At 40.1% G+C, this 16,446-nt stretch overlaps 1 protein-coding gene across 13 annotated transcripts in view; it reads left to right on the top strand.

Moving 5' to 3' along the window:
• Positions 1-2,981: 2,981 nt before the first annotated feature.
• TOPBP1 (DNA topoisomerase II binding protein 1) overlaps positions 2,982-16,446 on the top strand; it is a 73,018-nt gene continuing 59,553 nt past the window's right edge. For 6 of the 13 annotated variants that reach the window (XR_015132155.1, XR_015132136.1, XM_086315961.1 and 3 more), the window contains exons 1-6: positions 2,982-5,111; positions 5,776-5,861; positions 7,780-7,914; positions 9,538-9,681; positions 13,479-13,660; positions 15,134-15,330. Coding sequence is in view for 10 of the 13 variants with exons in the window: in XM_086315961.1 (XP_086172087.1) it covers positions 4,517-5,111; positions 5,776-5,861; positions 7,780-7,914; positions 9,538-9,681; positions 13,479-13,660; positions 15,134-15,330 (1,339 nt within the window). In the remaining 3 variants the exon portion in view is untranslated. Of the gene's footprint in view, positions 5,112-5,770; positions 5,862-7,779; positions 7,915-8,595; positions 8,760-9,537; positions 9,682-13,478; positions 13,661-15,133; positions 15,331-16,446 lie in introns of all 13 variants that reach the window. The other 7 variants (XR_015132141.1, XM_086315994.1, XM_086316004.1 and 4 more) reach the window with 6 other exon arrangements.

The raw sequence follows: 16,446 nt of genomic DNA, 5'->3' as shown, positions 1-16,446 counted from the left end.
TGGAGCAGGACACCGTGTCCCTGCCCACTCCTCCATCATGTTTGCCTGCCTTTTGTCTGTGGAAAACTTTAGTCAAAGAATAAGCTTAATCAGAGAAGTGATAAATGTGGAGATAAAAGAAAACAGAAGAGACTTAGGAATAATGTAGTCATTAAGCATCATTAAGGACCTTTATCAAGGGCTGTAGATAATATTCTGAGCCATACACTATGAGCTGTTTTATAGATACTAAAACCCCAGGTGGAGAAGATAACTACACGATGACCAGACTGTATCCAGGACATGAACTGCCACAATTCCAAGGACTGATCACAAAGAAATTTGAACAAATGGACCCTGGAACTGAAGATTAACTGTGCCTAAAATGATCAAGATGATGCTCGTCAGATCACTGATGACCAATTTGAAGATGATTGTTAGAGCTGTGTTGTTTCTGCATGTAGCCTCTGCCCCACCCCCACTCTGTTTATAAAAGTTCTTACCCCACTGCTTGTGGGGAGAGTCAGCTTTTGGAGAGATGTCTGCCATCCTCCCCCCATCCCAGTTGCCAGCATCTGAAATAAAGCACTTTCATTTCCATCAACCTGGCCTATTTAAGCATCTTTAAATTTCATGGCTACAGTCACTGGCCCCAGCGATTTTGGAGCCCAAGAAAACAAAGTCTGTCACTGTTTCCATTTTGTCCCCATCTATTGGCCATGAAGTGGCCAATGGGACCAGATGCAATGATCTTAGTTTTTGAATGTTGAGTTTTAAGCCTTCTTTTCATGCTTTTTTACCTTCATCTAGAGACTCTTTAGTTCCTCTTTGCTTTCTGCCATTAGGGTGGTGTCATCTGCATATCTCAGGTTATTGACATTTTTCCTGGCAATCTTGATTCCAGATTGAGCTTCAGCCAGCCAGGCATTTCACATTATGTACTCTGTAAATAAGCAGAGTGACAATGTACAGAGTTGACATACTCCTTTCCCAATTTGGAACCAGTCCATTGTTCCATGTCCAGTTCTGTTGCTTCTTGACTTGCATACACGTTACTCAGGAGGCAGGTAAGGTCAGTTTTCATTCCAATCCCAAAGAAAGGCAATGGCAAAGAATGCTCAAATTACCATACAATTGCACGCATCTCACACACTAGTAAAGTAATGCTCAAAATTCTCCAAGCCTGGCTTCAGCAATACATGAACCGTGAACTTCCAGATGTTCAAGCTGGTTTTAGAAAAGGCAGAAGAACCAGAGATCAAATTGCCAACATTCACTGGATCATCAAAAAAGCAAGAGAGTTCCAGAAAAACATCTATTTCTGCTTTATTGACTATGCCAAAGCCTTTGACTATGTGGATCACAAAAAACTGTGGGAAATTCTTCAAGAGATGGGAATACCAGACCAGCTGACCTGCCTCTTGAGAAATCTGTATGCAGGTCAGGAAGCAACAGTTAGATCTGGACATGGAACAACAGGCTTGTTCCAAATAGGAAAAGGAGTATGTCAAGGCTGTATATTGCCACCCTGCTTATTTAACTTATATTCAGAGTACATCATGAGAAAAGCCAGGCTGGAAGAAGCACAAGCTGAAATCAATGTTGCTGGGAGAAATATCAATAACCTCAGATACGCAGATAACACTACCCTTATGGCAGAAAGAGAAGAACTAAAGAGCCTCTGGATGAAAGTGAAAGAGGAGAGTGAAAAAGTTGGTTTAAAGCTCAACATTCAGAAAACTAAGATCATGGCATCCGGTCCCATCACTTTATGGCAAATAGATGGGGAAACAGTGGCTGACTTTATTTGGGGGGGAGGCCTCCAAAATCACTGCAGATGGTGACTGCAGCTATGAAATTAAAAGATGCTTACTCCTTGGAAGGAAAGTTATGACCAACCTAAATAGCATATTAAAAAGCAGAGACATTACTTTGTCAACAAATGTCTGTCTAGTCAAAGCTATGGTTTTTCCAATAGTCACGTATGGATGTGAGAGTTGGACTATAAAGAAAGCTGAGCACCAAAGAATTGTTGCTTTTGAACTGTGGTGTTAGAGAAGACTCTTGAGAGTCCTTTGACAGCAAGGAGATCCAACCAGTCCATCCTAAAGGAGATCAGTCCTGGGTGTTCACTGGAAGGACTGATGTTGAAGCTGAAACTCCAATACTTTGGCTACCTGATGTGAAGAGCAGACTCATTTGAAAAGACCCTGATACTGGGAAAGATTGAGGGCAGGACAAGGGGATGACAGAGGATGAGCTGGTTGGATGGTATCACCGACTCAATGGACATGAGTATGGGTAAATGCTGGGAGTTGGTGATGGACACGGAGGCCTGGCGTGCTGCAGTTCATAAGGTAGAAAAGAGTCGGACATGACTGAGCAACTGAACTGAACTGAAGGTGCTCTGATATTCCCATCTCTTAAGAATTTTCCACAGTTTGTTGTGATCCAACAGTCAAAGGCTTGAGTATAGTCAATGAAGCAGATGTTTTTCTGGAATTCTCTTGCTTCTCTATGACCCAACAGATGTTGACAATTGGATCTCTGGTTCCTCTGCCTTTTCTAAATCCAGCTTGAGCATCTGAAAGTTCTTGGTTCACACACTGCTGAAGCCTAGCTTGAAGGATTTTGAGCATTACCACGTTAGCATGTGAAATGAGTGCAACTGTGCCATAGTTTGAATATTCTTTGACATTCCCCTTTTGGGGAATGGAATCAAAACTGACCTTTTCCAGTCCTGTGGCCACTGCTGAGTTTTCCAAATTTGCTGACACACTGAGTGCAGCTCTTTCACAGCATCATCTTTTAAGATTTTAAATAGCTTACCTGGGATTCCATCACCTCCACTTTGTAGTAATGCTTCCTAAGGCCCACTTGACCACACACTCCAGGATGTCTGGCTCTAGGTGAGTGACCACACCATAGTGCTTATCTGGGTCTTCCAGACCTCTTTTATATAGTTCTTCTGTGTATTCTTGCCTTCTCTGCTTCTGTTACATCCATACTGTTTCTGTCCTTCAGTTCAGTTCAGTCGCTCAGTTGTGTCTGACTCTTTGCAACCCCATAAATCACAGCACGCCAGGCCTCCCTGTCCATCACCAACTCCCAGAGTTCACTCAAACTCATGTCCATCGAGTCAGTGATGCCATCCAGCCATCTCATCCTCTGTTGTCCTCTTCTCCTCCTGCCCCCAATCCCTCCCAACATCAGGGTCTTTTCCAATGAGTCAACTCTTTGCATGAGGTGGCCAAAGTATTGGAGTTTCAGCTTCAGCATCTGTCCTTCCAATGAACACCAAGGACTCATTTCCTTTAGGACAGACTGGTTGGATCTCCTTGCAGTCCAAGGGACTCTCAAGAATCTTCTCCAACACCACAGTTCAAAAGCATCAATTCTTCGGTGCTCAGCTTTCTTCACAGTCCAACTTCTCACATCCATACATGACCACTGGAAAAACCATAGCCTTGACTAGACAGACCTTTGTTGGCAAAGTAATATCTGTCCTTATTTTGCCCCAAATAAAACTTAACTCGCCACTCTTAGGTTGTGCAGTTTTTAAAGTTGACAGTGGCCAACAATGACCATTTTCTAGAGGACTGCCCAGCAGAGTGAGCAGGAGCCCTGTGTCCACTGTCACTCACCCCACAAATAGTAATTATTATATCAGCTCAGATTTGCTCCTTCACAGTGAATTGTGGCAAGGTTGTCTCTCATTTTTTTTTTTTTTTAAACAAGTGTAGTAACTTTGATGTATCTGTAAGGCTTTCCTCACCTCCTCCCTGACAACAGGCCTTTCAGTCCCAGTGTTTCTGATTCTGACTCACCTTCCACTTAAATGTTCACACACTTTGACCCAAGATGCTGTCTACCATCTTTAGACATTTAAAAAACCAAGGTACAGATCATTAAACTCTCAGGTTACTCAAGTCATGATTTTCTCTCAACAGTCAAGAATAAAATGAGGAGAAACGCTGACCAAGCAGTTTGTCATTGGCTATCAACAACTAGAGAATCTACAATCCTATTTCGCCTCCTCTCCCCATACCTTTTCCATTTGAACATTAGGTTCCATCCCACAATCTGCCCAACACTTGGGAAGCTACAGAGAAAAAAATGAGATGCTCATGGGGTGGGAGTAGTGAGGTAGGAGAATGGGGTGTTAGTCCTGGAGAGGGCACTACTAAAGTTGGCAAAGACCCCCTACGCACCAGGCGTGTAATTCACGTCATCCTGACATCTTTCTTTCCTTTAAGACACTTGGCTGTTGTAGTTGGTGAGCACATTTGGGCTATACTGGAGGAAAATAATCCAGTCCACCAGTCCATGGAGACAAAAAGACTTGGGTGCAGTCTTAAACTTCTACCACTTACTGTGACCTCAAACACTTCATTTAATTTCCCTAAGCCTCAGTTTTTACATCTGTAAAATGCGAATCAGTATTTGCCTCCCAGAGTTGTTTTAGATAACATATGGTGTCTCGGCATAAAGTATTTATTAAAGAAACCCTCTTTTACCTGTCTTTATTTTTTTGGATATGTTAGGGTCTGCTCTGAGGCATCAGTCCCCAATATTTTCTGTCACTAGTGACCGGTTTAGTAGAAGACAATTTTTCCCAGGGCAGGGGGAGCTCGGCAGTTCAGGCGGCAACGCGAGAAATGGGGGAGCGGCTCTGCTTCCACCACTAACCTTCCCTGGCCCTGGAGTAGCGAACTCCTGCTCTAAGATACCTCTGATCCGCCGCCTCAAAGCCCTAGCCCTCGGCGCTTCGCCAATTCCCAGCAAAGGCAAAACCCGTCCTTCCAGCTCCCAAGCCAAGCTTCTGCCACAGCCTCCCTGTAACACCTTAGCCTCCGGGTGGGAACCAACCGCTACCGCCGCTTTCTTTCGTCTCCGCCCTCCGCCCCCCGCAGCTGTCGTAGCGTCACTTCCGCCGGAAGGTACGGGCACAACTGCGCGGTTGGCGCGAAAGTCGGTTCGCGGTTCGGCAACTTCCGGGTCTGCGTTTGCTTTGGTCGGGGGCGCCGCTGGTTGCGGCGGGTGTGCGCCGGGCTGGCGCCCGACCCCAGCCGCAGTCCCGCGGGCCGCGCGGCCCCCTACTCGCCGGCCGGAGATCCCCTGGCTCCACCGAGGTGAGTGAAGCTCAGAGTGAGCACCCAGCTCCCTCCTCACCTCGTGAGGGGGTGGGGAGGCGGGGCGGGGGAGGGGTCCTCGACGCCGCCTCTGGCCTTAGGGGCCCTGGATTCCGGACCTTGTAACCGGCCCCCGGACCGGTGGATGAGACACCAGAGAGCACGTGACTGGGGCTGGACCGATAATCGGACTTTTCCCTGGCAGCTGGGGAGCGAGAGCGTCTGGCCTTTTAGGGCCCTAACTTGGATGGCTGGCTTTCATGTTTATATTTAAAGTTCATTTAGTGAGGGCTTAACCTATGTCGAGGGCCGCAGATGACCTCAGGGACCTTAATCGTTCTGAGCATTCTCAGGCTAAATGAAATTGAATGGCCATCGGCTTAGGAGACTTAGAGCTCCAGAGCAAAGGTCCTGGATGAATTCAGTTTAGCAACGTTAATTTCGTATTTTGATTTACGAAGACTGGTTGTTGTCATCTTTTCCCTTGATTTTGTCCACATTCTACTGTTTCCTACAAACCATAGTAAACGAATTCAAGGGCAAGACCAGAATGTTTGTCCTTCGGCATTCTTATTTGCGCAGAAAAACAGGTGCTTTAAACATTTAACTTTATATGTAATGTGTTTTTGCTCTTGTTAATGGTTCCTTTATTTTGACAGTTCAGAAATGTCCAAAAATGACAAAGAACCGTTTTTTGTGAAGTTTTTAAAGTCTTCAGACAATTCTGAATGTTTTTTTGAAGCTCTTGAGGTAAGACTACTTGACAATGTCTTTCTGTGAATTCATTTTCTTGTTTCTAGTGTTTTTGACTTAGGCCTTTTATGTCTTAGTCATGGTTATTTTATTTTCATAATAGTTTTACTCTAGTAGATCATGTATTTTGGGGGGCTTGAAGTCTTTACTGACTTTTATATTGAAAGTGATGGGCCTACTAGTCTTAGAAATTAAGTAGTTTTCTTTTGTCTACTAACCATAGACCTTTGTGTGTTGAAAAAACTTGAGGTAGTCATATATTGGTTACACTTCAGTTTTTGTTTTTGTAAATTGTTAAAACTATGTTTCATTATATAGTTTCATGTGGGAGGATGTAGGGGTAGTGTCTCCCCTAGTAGCATCACCGTGGCCTGAGAAATTGGACCCCAACTCAGACTTACCAACTGGAATCTACTTTTTAACAAGATCTTATGTATGTTTAAGAAACACTTGTAGCACGTTTTTCTTTAAAGTTCATTCATTCAGCAAATAATTATTGTGTTCATCATCCGATAAGCACTGTTCAAATACTTGGGATACACAGTGGTTTAGATAATGAGAGCAGGCAAAGATCCATACTTTCTCAGAGTTTACATTCTGGTCTAGCTAGAGGAAATAAACTAATCAGATATATAAGTGTGTGAACTATATAGTATGTTAAAGGTGCAAAGTGCTGTGGGAGGAGAAATGGGAAACAAGTTAAAACATTCCAGAAGATGTTTGTTAAGGAAGAAGGGAAGTTTACAATTTATTTTAAATATAGTGTGATATATTTTGTGGAGAAGTTGGTATTTGCAAACACTTGAAGGAGGTGAGATAATGAGCCGTGTGGAATATGTGGGGAAGGTTTCAGTTTCAGGCAGAGGGGATAATCATGCACAGGCCCTGGGAAGGTGCTTGCAGTGACTGTCCTGCTTTATTGTGGCTCAAGTGTAGTGTGAACAGGAGATGTGGGATGAATGCTAAGGTTTGCTTCAGAGAGTAAAATAAAGAAGTAATGAGGGCCTTGTGGTCTCTTTTAAGGACTTTGGCTTTTTCTTCCGGTGAGATGGAGAGCCACTAGGGGAGTTTAATCAGAAGAGTATTATGAGCTGACTTACTCGTTTTAAAAGGATCACCCTAAGTATTTAATGAAAGGACTTCAAAATTTGTTAAAATATTTGAGTGCTTATTGGGAGCCAGGATATGTTGCCAAACAAGATAGATCATGAAACGTTCTTCTTACAAGGGAGAGAGACAAAAACAGTGTGTATGTATGTATATATAATATTATACATATTATATATGCTAGTATACATAATACTACATCTGTGTTACTTTCTTCGTAAAATTGGGAAAGAATATTTTAGAAAAGTGGGATCAGGAAAATCATCTCTGAGGAAGTGACATGGGAGCAGATGCGGTTGAAGTGAAACAAGTCAGGTGAAGTCCTGGGGGAAGAGTATTCCAGGTAGCAGGGGGAGAAAGCAAAACCTCTAAATGAGGTCATACTTAGCTTGTTCCAGGTCTGGAAAGAAAGCATGAGTGGCTAGAGAAGAGTAAGCAAAAGGGATTAGAGGAAGAAGTAAGCATGGGAAGACAGAGACAGGCAAGGGCCAGACTCTGTGGTCTTGTAGGTGATTGTAAGAAATGAGGATTTTATTCTGAGTGTGGTGGGAAGCTCCTGGAGGTTTTGACCAGAGTGACATGACCTGATTTGTATTGTTGAAAAGATTAGTAGCTGCTGTGTGGAGAATAGATTTAGGGCAAAGGATGAGAAGGAACCCCTTTGGAGACTCCTGCACAGGCCCCGTGAGAGATTATGGTTCCTTTTGATAGGAAGAAGGCTGGATTTGAGATGGATTTTGAAGATAAGAGTTCATAGGACATAAATACAGGTGAATAATTTCATATGCATTCTTATTTTTTCTTTCAGTCAATAAAAGAGTTCCAATCAGAAGAATATCTTCAGATTATTACAGAAGAAGAGGCATTGAAAATAAAGGAGAATGATAGATCACTGTATATCTGTGACCCCTTTAGTGGTGATGCCTTTGATCATCTCAAAAAGGTTTGCTAACTTTTAGTGTGTTCTTTCAGGTACTGTTTTTGGTTTGTTTTTGCTGGACATAAGTTCTTTACTGGTCATCATGTATTTTGTATATTATGAATTGAGAGGAATCTTTTGGTTTTGAAAGATCAGAATAGTATTTTTAAAGTGTAATTATGTTCCAGTAGGCTTTGGTTGGGCTTCCCTGTGGCTCAGACAGTAAAGAATCCACATGCAATGCAGGAAATCTGGGTTTGATCCCTAGGTTGGGAAGATCCCCTGGAGGAGGGCATGGCAACCCACTCCAGTATTCTTGCCTGGAGAATCCTCATGGAGGAGCCTGGCGGGCTACAGTCCATGGCGTCACAAAGAGTCAGACACGACTGAACGAGACTAAGTACAGCACAGAACAGACTTTGCTTAATATGTGATTTTTATATTTCAGGGAATTTAACCTCACTAAGTATAATTTAACCCTATAGTAATGAAGTATTTACTGATGAAGTTCTAATGTACTTAAACCCAGTTTGATTGTAGAGTAAGAAAGGATTTGTTTCCTTACTGTCTTTACTGTGTGCTCTTGAATTTTAGTACCTGTGCTTTGTATAGGGTATGAAAACTTATATGCTAAAAGGAAGCGAATTGGGGATGAGCATTGCTAATATATCATTGAGCCATCTTATTTCTTTTTGTTGATTCTAGAGTCTACTGACTCATTACTTTTTTGGTGTCTGGACAAGAGAGAAGCATTGAAATAAAAGTAAACTGGCTATAATTCCATCCAAATTACAAAGAAGTGACTCTTGTTTGAAGGAGAAGAAAACATAGAAGAGTAGCTAGATGCAGTACTATACAGTATATGGAAGGTCTGTGCCCATGTTTGCCAAAAGCATTATTGGTCTTACCCTCCTTTTGGAAATAACACCTCTTGTCAGATAGAAGCAATAGCATTGAATACTCAGTTTTCTTAAGACTGACCAAAAAGATAGAAATAGACATTTACCCTGTAGACATTTACATCAGTTATGTTTTGGTAACTTTGGCAACTGTAGGCTTTTTAGTCTGGCCTGGATGTGCTGATGTTGAGCAAGATTGTTAACTTTTCTCAGTTATCAATGAAAGTGATACCTTACGAGAAGTTTTTGTGGGCCTTTCTTGGAAAAACACTGAGTTGTGAACAGTGTTTAAAAACGAATGTAGAAACTACCTAGGGTTATGCTTTTTTTGTAGCATAATAGGTATTTTAGAGGGGAATTATTTGGGTTCTTACACTTCACTGCCTCATTGGCTGGGTGCTTCATTTGAACAGTAAAGGTAGATGTTTCCTAAATATTATGGCATAAGGCTATTACTAGTATCCCCTATTGCTAAGATTTTGTTTTGGAGATTAAAATTTTAATGGCAATTTAGAGTGAGTGTAACTTTTGGAGCTTATTTCTTTTGATAGCCTCCGTTGTTTGATTTGCTTGTGTGTTAATGTGTGGTATGTCTGAGAAATTATATAACATGTGTTTGTTTTTTTAACAATTTGGTGGGTTTTCTGCAGTGATCAACTTCTCTAAAGAATTGGTAAATACAGTGTTACAAAATATAATTTTCTAAAACCGTCTCTTCCTACTTAATAATCTTTCCTTGTTTTTGTAGCTTGGTTGCAGAATTGTTGGTCCTCAAGTAGTCATATTTTGTATGCACCACCAGCGATGTGTCCCAAGAGCTGAACATCCAGTTTATAACATGGTTATGTCTGATGTAACCGTGTCCTGTACAAGCCTGGAAAAAGACAGAAGGGTAGGTGTTGCTGTATTAAGTGGACTATCGTCAATATATATTTGCACACTTAATTTTTCACTGTATAGGGGATGTTTTGAAAGACCTTGCATTTGGTGCTTATGACATGTAACAGAGTCTAGATGATATTGTATGTCTTTTTTTTATTTATTTAATTGGAGGCTCATTACTTTACAATATTGTAGTGGTTTTTGCCATACATTGACATGAATCAGCCATGGGTGTACATGTGTTTCCCATCCTGAATCCCCCTCCCACCTCCCTCCCCATCCCATCCCTCAGGGTCATCCCAGTGCTCTGGCCCTGAGCACCCTGTCTCATGCATCAAAGCTGGACTGGCGATCTGTTTCACATATGGTAATATACTGTTTCAATGCTATTCTCAAATCATCCCACCCTTGCCTTCTCCCACAGAGTCCAAAAGTCTGTTCTTTACATCTGTGTCTCTTTTGCTGTCTTGCATATGGGGTCATCATTACAATCTTTCTAAATACTGTATATATGTGTTAATATACTCTATTGGTGTTTTTCTTTCTGACTTACTTCACACTGTATAATAGGCTCCAGTTTCATCCACCTCATTAGAACTGATTCAAATGCATTCTTTTTAATAGCTGAGCAATATTCCATTGTGTATATGTACCACAGCTTTTTTATCCATTCATCTGCTGATGGACATCTAGGTTGCTTCCATGTCCTGGATATTGTAAACAGTGCTGCAATGAACATTGGGGTACACGTGTCTCTTTCAATTCTGGTTTCCTTGGTGTGTATGCCCAGCAGTGGGATTGCTGGGTCATGACTGAGCAACTGATCTGATCTGATCTGATGGCAGTTCTATTTCCAGTTTTTTAAGGAATCTCCACATTGTTCTCCATAGTGGCTGTACTAGTTTGCATTCCCACTAACAGTGTAAGAGGGTTCCCTTTTCTCCACACCTTCTCCGGGATTTATTGTTTGTAGACTTTTGGATAGCAGCCATTCTGACCAGCGTGAGATGGTACCTCATTGTGGTTTTGATTTGCATTTCTCTAATAATGAGTGATGTTGAGCATCTTTTCATGTGTTTGTTAGCCATCTCTATGTCTTCTTTGGAAAATGTCTGTTTAGTTCTTTGGCCCATTTTTTGATTGAGTCGTTTATTTTTCTGGAATTGAGCTGCATGAGCTGCTTGTATATTTTTGAGATTAATTCTTTGTCAGTTGCTTCGCTTGCTCTTCTCCCATTCTGAAGGCTGTCTTTTCACCTTGCTTATAGTTTCCTTCGTTGTGCAGAAGCTTTTAATTTTAATTAGGTCCCATTTGTTTATTTTTGCTTTTATTTCCGTTACTCTGGGAGGTGGGTCATAGAGGATCCTGCTGTGATTTATGTCAGAGTGTTTTGCCTATGTTTTCCTCTAGGAGTTTCATAGTTTCTGGTCTTAACATTTAGATCTTTAATCCACTTTGAGTTTATTTTTGTGTATGGTGTTACAAAGAGTTGTAGTTTCATTCTTTTACAAGTGGTTGATCAGTTTTCCCAGCACCACTTGTTAAAGAGATTGTCTTTTCTCCATTGTATATTCTTGCCTCTTTTGTCAAAAATAAGATGTCCATACGTGCGTGCGTTTATCTCTGGGCTTTCTATTTTGTTCCTTTGATCTATATTTCTGTCTTTGTGCCAGTACCATACTGTCTTGATGACTGTAGCTTTGTAGTATAGTCTGAAGTCAGGCAGATTGATTCCTCCAGTTCCATTCTTCTTTCTCAAGATTGCTTTGGTTATTTGAGTTTTTTTTGTATTTCCATACAAATTGTGAAATTATTTGTTGTAGTTCTCTGAAAAATAATGTTGGTAGCTTGATAGTGATTGCTATAGATTGCTTTGGGTAATACACTCATTTTCACTATATTGATTATTCTGATCCATGAACATGGTATATTTCTCCATCTGTTTGTGTCATCTGTGATTTATTTCATCAGTGTTTTATAGTTTTCTATATATAGGTCTTTTGTTTCTTTATACTATACTAAGTCACTTCAGTCATGTCCGACTCTGTGCGACCCCATAGACGGCAGCCCACCAGGCTCTCCCGTCCCTGGGATTCTCCGGGCAAGAACACTGGAGTGGGTTGCCGTTTCCTTCTCCAGTGCATGAAAGTGAAAAGTGAAACTGAAGTCTCTCAGTCGTGTCCGACTCTTAGCGACCCCATGGATTGCAGCCTAACAGGCTCCTTCGTCCATGGGATTTTCCAAGCAAGAGTACTGGAGTGCGGTGCCATTGCTTTCTCCGTTTGTTTCTTTAGGTAGATTTATTCCTAAGTATTTTATTCTTTTTGTTGCAATGGTGAATGGAATTGTTTCCTTAATTTCTCTTTCGGTTTCTCGTTAGTGTATAGGAATGCAAGGGATTTCAGTGTGTTAATTTTATATCCTGCAACTTTACTGTATTCATTGATTAGCTCTAGTAATTTTCTGGTGGTGTCTTTAGGTTTTCTATGTATAGGGTCATGTCATTTGCAAACAGTCAGAGTTTTACGTCTTCTTTTTCCAATCTGGATTCCCTTTATTCCTTTTTCTTTTCTGATTGCTGTGGCTAAAACTTCTAAAACTAGGTTGAATAGTAGTGGTGAGAGTGGGCACCCTTGTCTTGTTCCTGACTTTAGGGGAAATGCTGTCAATTTTTAACCATTGAGGGTAATGTTTGCTGTGGGTTTATCATATATGGCTTTTATTATGTTGAGGTATGTTCCTTTGGCCGCCTAATGTGAAGAGCTGACTCATTGGAAAAGACCCTGATGCTGGGAAAGATTGAAGGCAGGAGGAGAAGGGATGACAGAGGATGAGATGGTTGGATGGCATCACCAACTCAATGGACATGGGTTTGGGTGGACTCTGGGAGTTGGTGATGGACAGGGAGGCCTGGTATGCTGTGGTTCATGGGTTCGCAAAGAGTCGGACACGACTGAACTGAACTGATGTTCCTTCTGTGCTTGCTTTCTGGAGAGTTTTTATCATAAATGCATGTTGAATTTTGTCAAAGGCTTTCTCTTCAAAATTGAAAGCAGTGGACTCTTTTATTGCAAACTGGCTACTTAAAATTTTTTGTTTTGATTTTAAAAGGAAACTCACTTTTTTCTCTGTAATATCAATAAATTTGTCTTTGAGTCACCTTTTTCCACCATAGTTAATCTTTTAAAAAGGATTCTGAGATTTACACATATTTTTTCTATATTCAGTATGTCATTTGTATATTTTTAAGTATGTGCATCAGTTCAGTTCAGTTGCTCAGACATGTCCGACTCTTTGTGACCCCCTGGACTGCAGCATGTCAGGCCTCCCTGTCCATTACCAGCTCCCGGTGTTTACCCAAAACTCATGTCCATTGAGTCGGTGATGCCACCCAACCATCTCATCCTCTGTCATCCCCTCCTCCTGTCTTCAGTCTTTCCCAGCATCAGGGTCTTTTCAAAATGAGTCAGCTCTTCGCATCAGGTGGCTAAAGTATTGGAGTTTCAGCTTCAACATCAGTCCTTCATAGTATATTAAAATATATAGTGTTCACTGTAGAAGAAAAATGGTTAAATTCATGGAGTTGCAAAAGACAAACATAGGAAAATAACGTGCATAAAGGTAATTCTAAAATTTATACTTTATATTTATCTTCTAAAAAATAACTTCATGAATTATTTAACTTGTAGTGATGAGAAATATTTGTGTGTTCAAGCTAAGAACAACAAACAGTGTTTATCGGACATTGTATTTAAAAATGGAAGAAATATTGTTTGATTCTGTATTAATTTTCTTTTGGGGCTACAGGAAGAAGTTCATAAATATGTACAAATGATGGGTGGACGCGTATACAGAGACCTTAACGTATCAGTAACTCACCTTATTGCAGGAGAAGTTGGTAGCAAAAAATACTTAGTTGCTGCAAACCTAAAGAAACCTATTTTGCTTCCCTCTTGGATAAAAACACTTTGGGAGAAGTCACAGGAGAAGTAAGAGATATTTTAGATATTTTCTAGATTTGAATAAGTGTTATCATTTTGGCATATTACGGGTTTTCATGGGGGGCGGTTTATGGTATCCGTTTGGGTGAACTCCGGGAGTTGGTGATGGACAGGGAGGCTTTTGCGTGCTGCAATTCATGGGGTTGCAAAGAGTTGGACACAACTGAGTGACTGAACTGAACTGATGGATTTGTTATTTGGGACAAAAATTGGATCATTACTCTTTTCTCCAATGAAAACAAAAGATAATCTACAAGTTCTTATTATCAAGGTATAAGTTGTTAGGTAGACTGGGCTATGGACTTAACATTTGCTACGAGATAATAAATTCTTTGGTAATAGAATTGTTTTCAGCAGTGAACAATGATAAAATAGTTGAGAGAATCTGTGTGGCAACTGTAGCTTTTATGTTGCATTATCTTTCAATACCATGCCCTCATGTTGCTGCTGCTGCTGCTGCTGCTAAGTCGCTTCAGTCATGTCCAACTCTTGTGCAACCCCATAGACGGCAGCCCATCAGGCTCCGCCATCCCTGGGATTCTCTAGGCAAGATCACTGGAGTGGGGTGCCATTTCTTTCTCCAGCCCTCATGTTAGGATGGAGAATAAATTTTAGCCACTTCGGTATTTGTATTTCTTCCCAAAGGGAACATATTTAAGGTTGAATATAAACATATATAACCCATTAACTGAGATGTAATTATTCAGTAAATGTTAATTAAGCCCATTTTATGTACCTGTCCTGAACTAGGCATTAGGTAACTGGAGAGCAAAACAAGACATCATCCCTGGCCTCATAGAGCTTAGAGCCTATTTCAAAAGATAGAATTGAGTCTCCCTTAGAATTCGATTAACAACCAATACGTATTTAGTTACCACTGTTTAAATTAAGTAGGCATTTTCCAGTCTTCCTTTCAGCACCATCCAGCATATTCTAAACATGTCTCTATATTGGCATCATCATCATTCCTAGCCTGTTTCATGAGTACACCTACCTACCAGGGCAGCAGAATGATATTTTTGTTGGCATTCTGCCAAAAATCTTTGCTTGTTATTTGTATAGTATAATGGAAGAATTAAAAGTCTGTCTTTTTAGTAGGCAACCAAAGAATCTTTGAATTTTTAGTTAGAATTTTAGACTTGTAAGTTTGGAAAGTGCACTGCTTTGACCAGCATGGATTTATAGTTAACTGAAATATATGTATTTTTTCACTTAAAACAGTTTTATTTGAGGCTCTGAAACATTAATTTTTTTAGAGACATGGTTTGAGCTAGATGAGCAGTTAGTATAATTCTAAGTGTGCTTGTCAGTTTCCTTTAATATTGATCAAATTCCTAAGAAATGAGGAAAACATTAGTGTTACTTCTGTTGTTTGTCATTCTTCTGATAAAGTTTAAACTACCTGGTATTTTGATATCTTAATTTACGGGTTTTTTGTTTTGTTTTGTTCATTTTCCCCAGGAAAATAGCTAGATATACTGATATAAACATGGAAGACTTCAAGTGTCCTATTTTTCTTGGTTGCATAATCTGTGTGACTGGCTTATGTACCTTAGACAGGAAATCAGTTCAGCAGCTAACAGTAAAGCATGGAGGACAGTACATGGGACAGTTGAAAATGAATGAGTGTACACACCTCATTGTGCAAGAACCAAAAGGTAAAACTGTTTCCCAAATAGATGATAGAATATCTTTTACTTCTGATATTTCATAAACATGCACATTTCTTTTTTCTTTATTTTTGGCTCTACTGGGTCTTGTTGATGCATAGGCTTTTCTCTAGTTGCAGCAAGTAAGGGCTGCTGTCCAGCTGGAGTGGCTTCTCTAGTTAAGTGGCACAGGCTCTAGGGTATGTGGGCTTTAGTACTTGCAGTTCCCGGGCTCTAGAGCATAGGCTCAATAGTTGTGGTTCACGGGTTTAGTTGCTTCGCAGCATGTGGGATCTTCCTGGACTAGGGATTGAACCTGTGTCTCCTGCATTGGCAGGTAGATTCTTTACCACGAGCCATCTGGGAAGCCCTCTAATAATAAATTTTAAAGGCTTGGCTTCATTTTTAATTGAATGAATTATCCTTACTGAGTAAACTGCAAATTTTAACTTGAAGATACACCTTGAAGAACATGAAACTACTAAAAGAAAAATATATTACCAGGAAAAAGAGTTCCTTAAAATTGCAATTAATTTTGGCGTTCTATAACCATTATAACTATTCTGGAGAATATTTTTACTGATTCTCTGAAAATATATAAAAATTGATGAGAACAGAGTTGTATTAACATTTTTATTGTCTCTTTTTACCTACACAGAGAGTTTTTACCTAGATATCAATGTTGTTTTTTTCTTCCTAGGTGTCACTGTGAACAACTGTAATTGCAAAAAAAATTTTTACATTTTATATTAGAAATATGTATTTTGAAACTACTTTCCAAAATGTTTTATTGTATCATGTCACCTTTGTTTCCATCTAAGCGTATTCATCCTCATATATCTCTATAAACTATAAATATACTGTTATCCCTTAACCCTATTCCTTATAGTATGAAACTGAGGGTCAGAGTCTCCTGAGCAGTAACTGCTTTAGATAGCATGGTTTCTTCAGAGTGTCAGAGCAATTTAAATACTTGTGTTAAGTAGGAATTGAAGTATATATACACATAAATATATGTGTATGTATATATACACACAGTAATTAGTTTAAAAGTGAAAAGTGTAAAACCACTAAATTCTGTGAGTTATCCACATGTTACAGATTAAGAAGCTGGTTTAAAGAACT

This window comes from Bos grunniens, chromosome 1 (genome assembly GCF_055505025.1).
Source record: "Bos grunniens cultivar Pamir isolate PY7600 chromosome 1, Bosgru_T2T1.0, whole genome shotgun sequence".
Taxonomy (NCBI): domain Eukaryota; kingdom Metazoa; phylum Chordata; class Mammalia; order Artiodactyla; family Bovidae; genus Bos; species Bos grunniens.
Note: the sequence above shows the minus strand (reverse complement) of the source record. Positions and strands in the feature narration are given on the sequence as shown.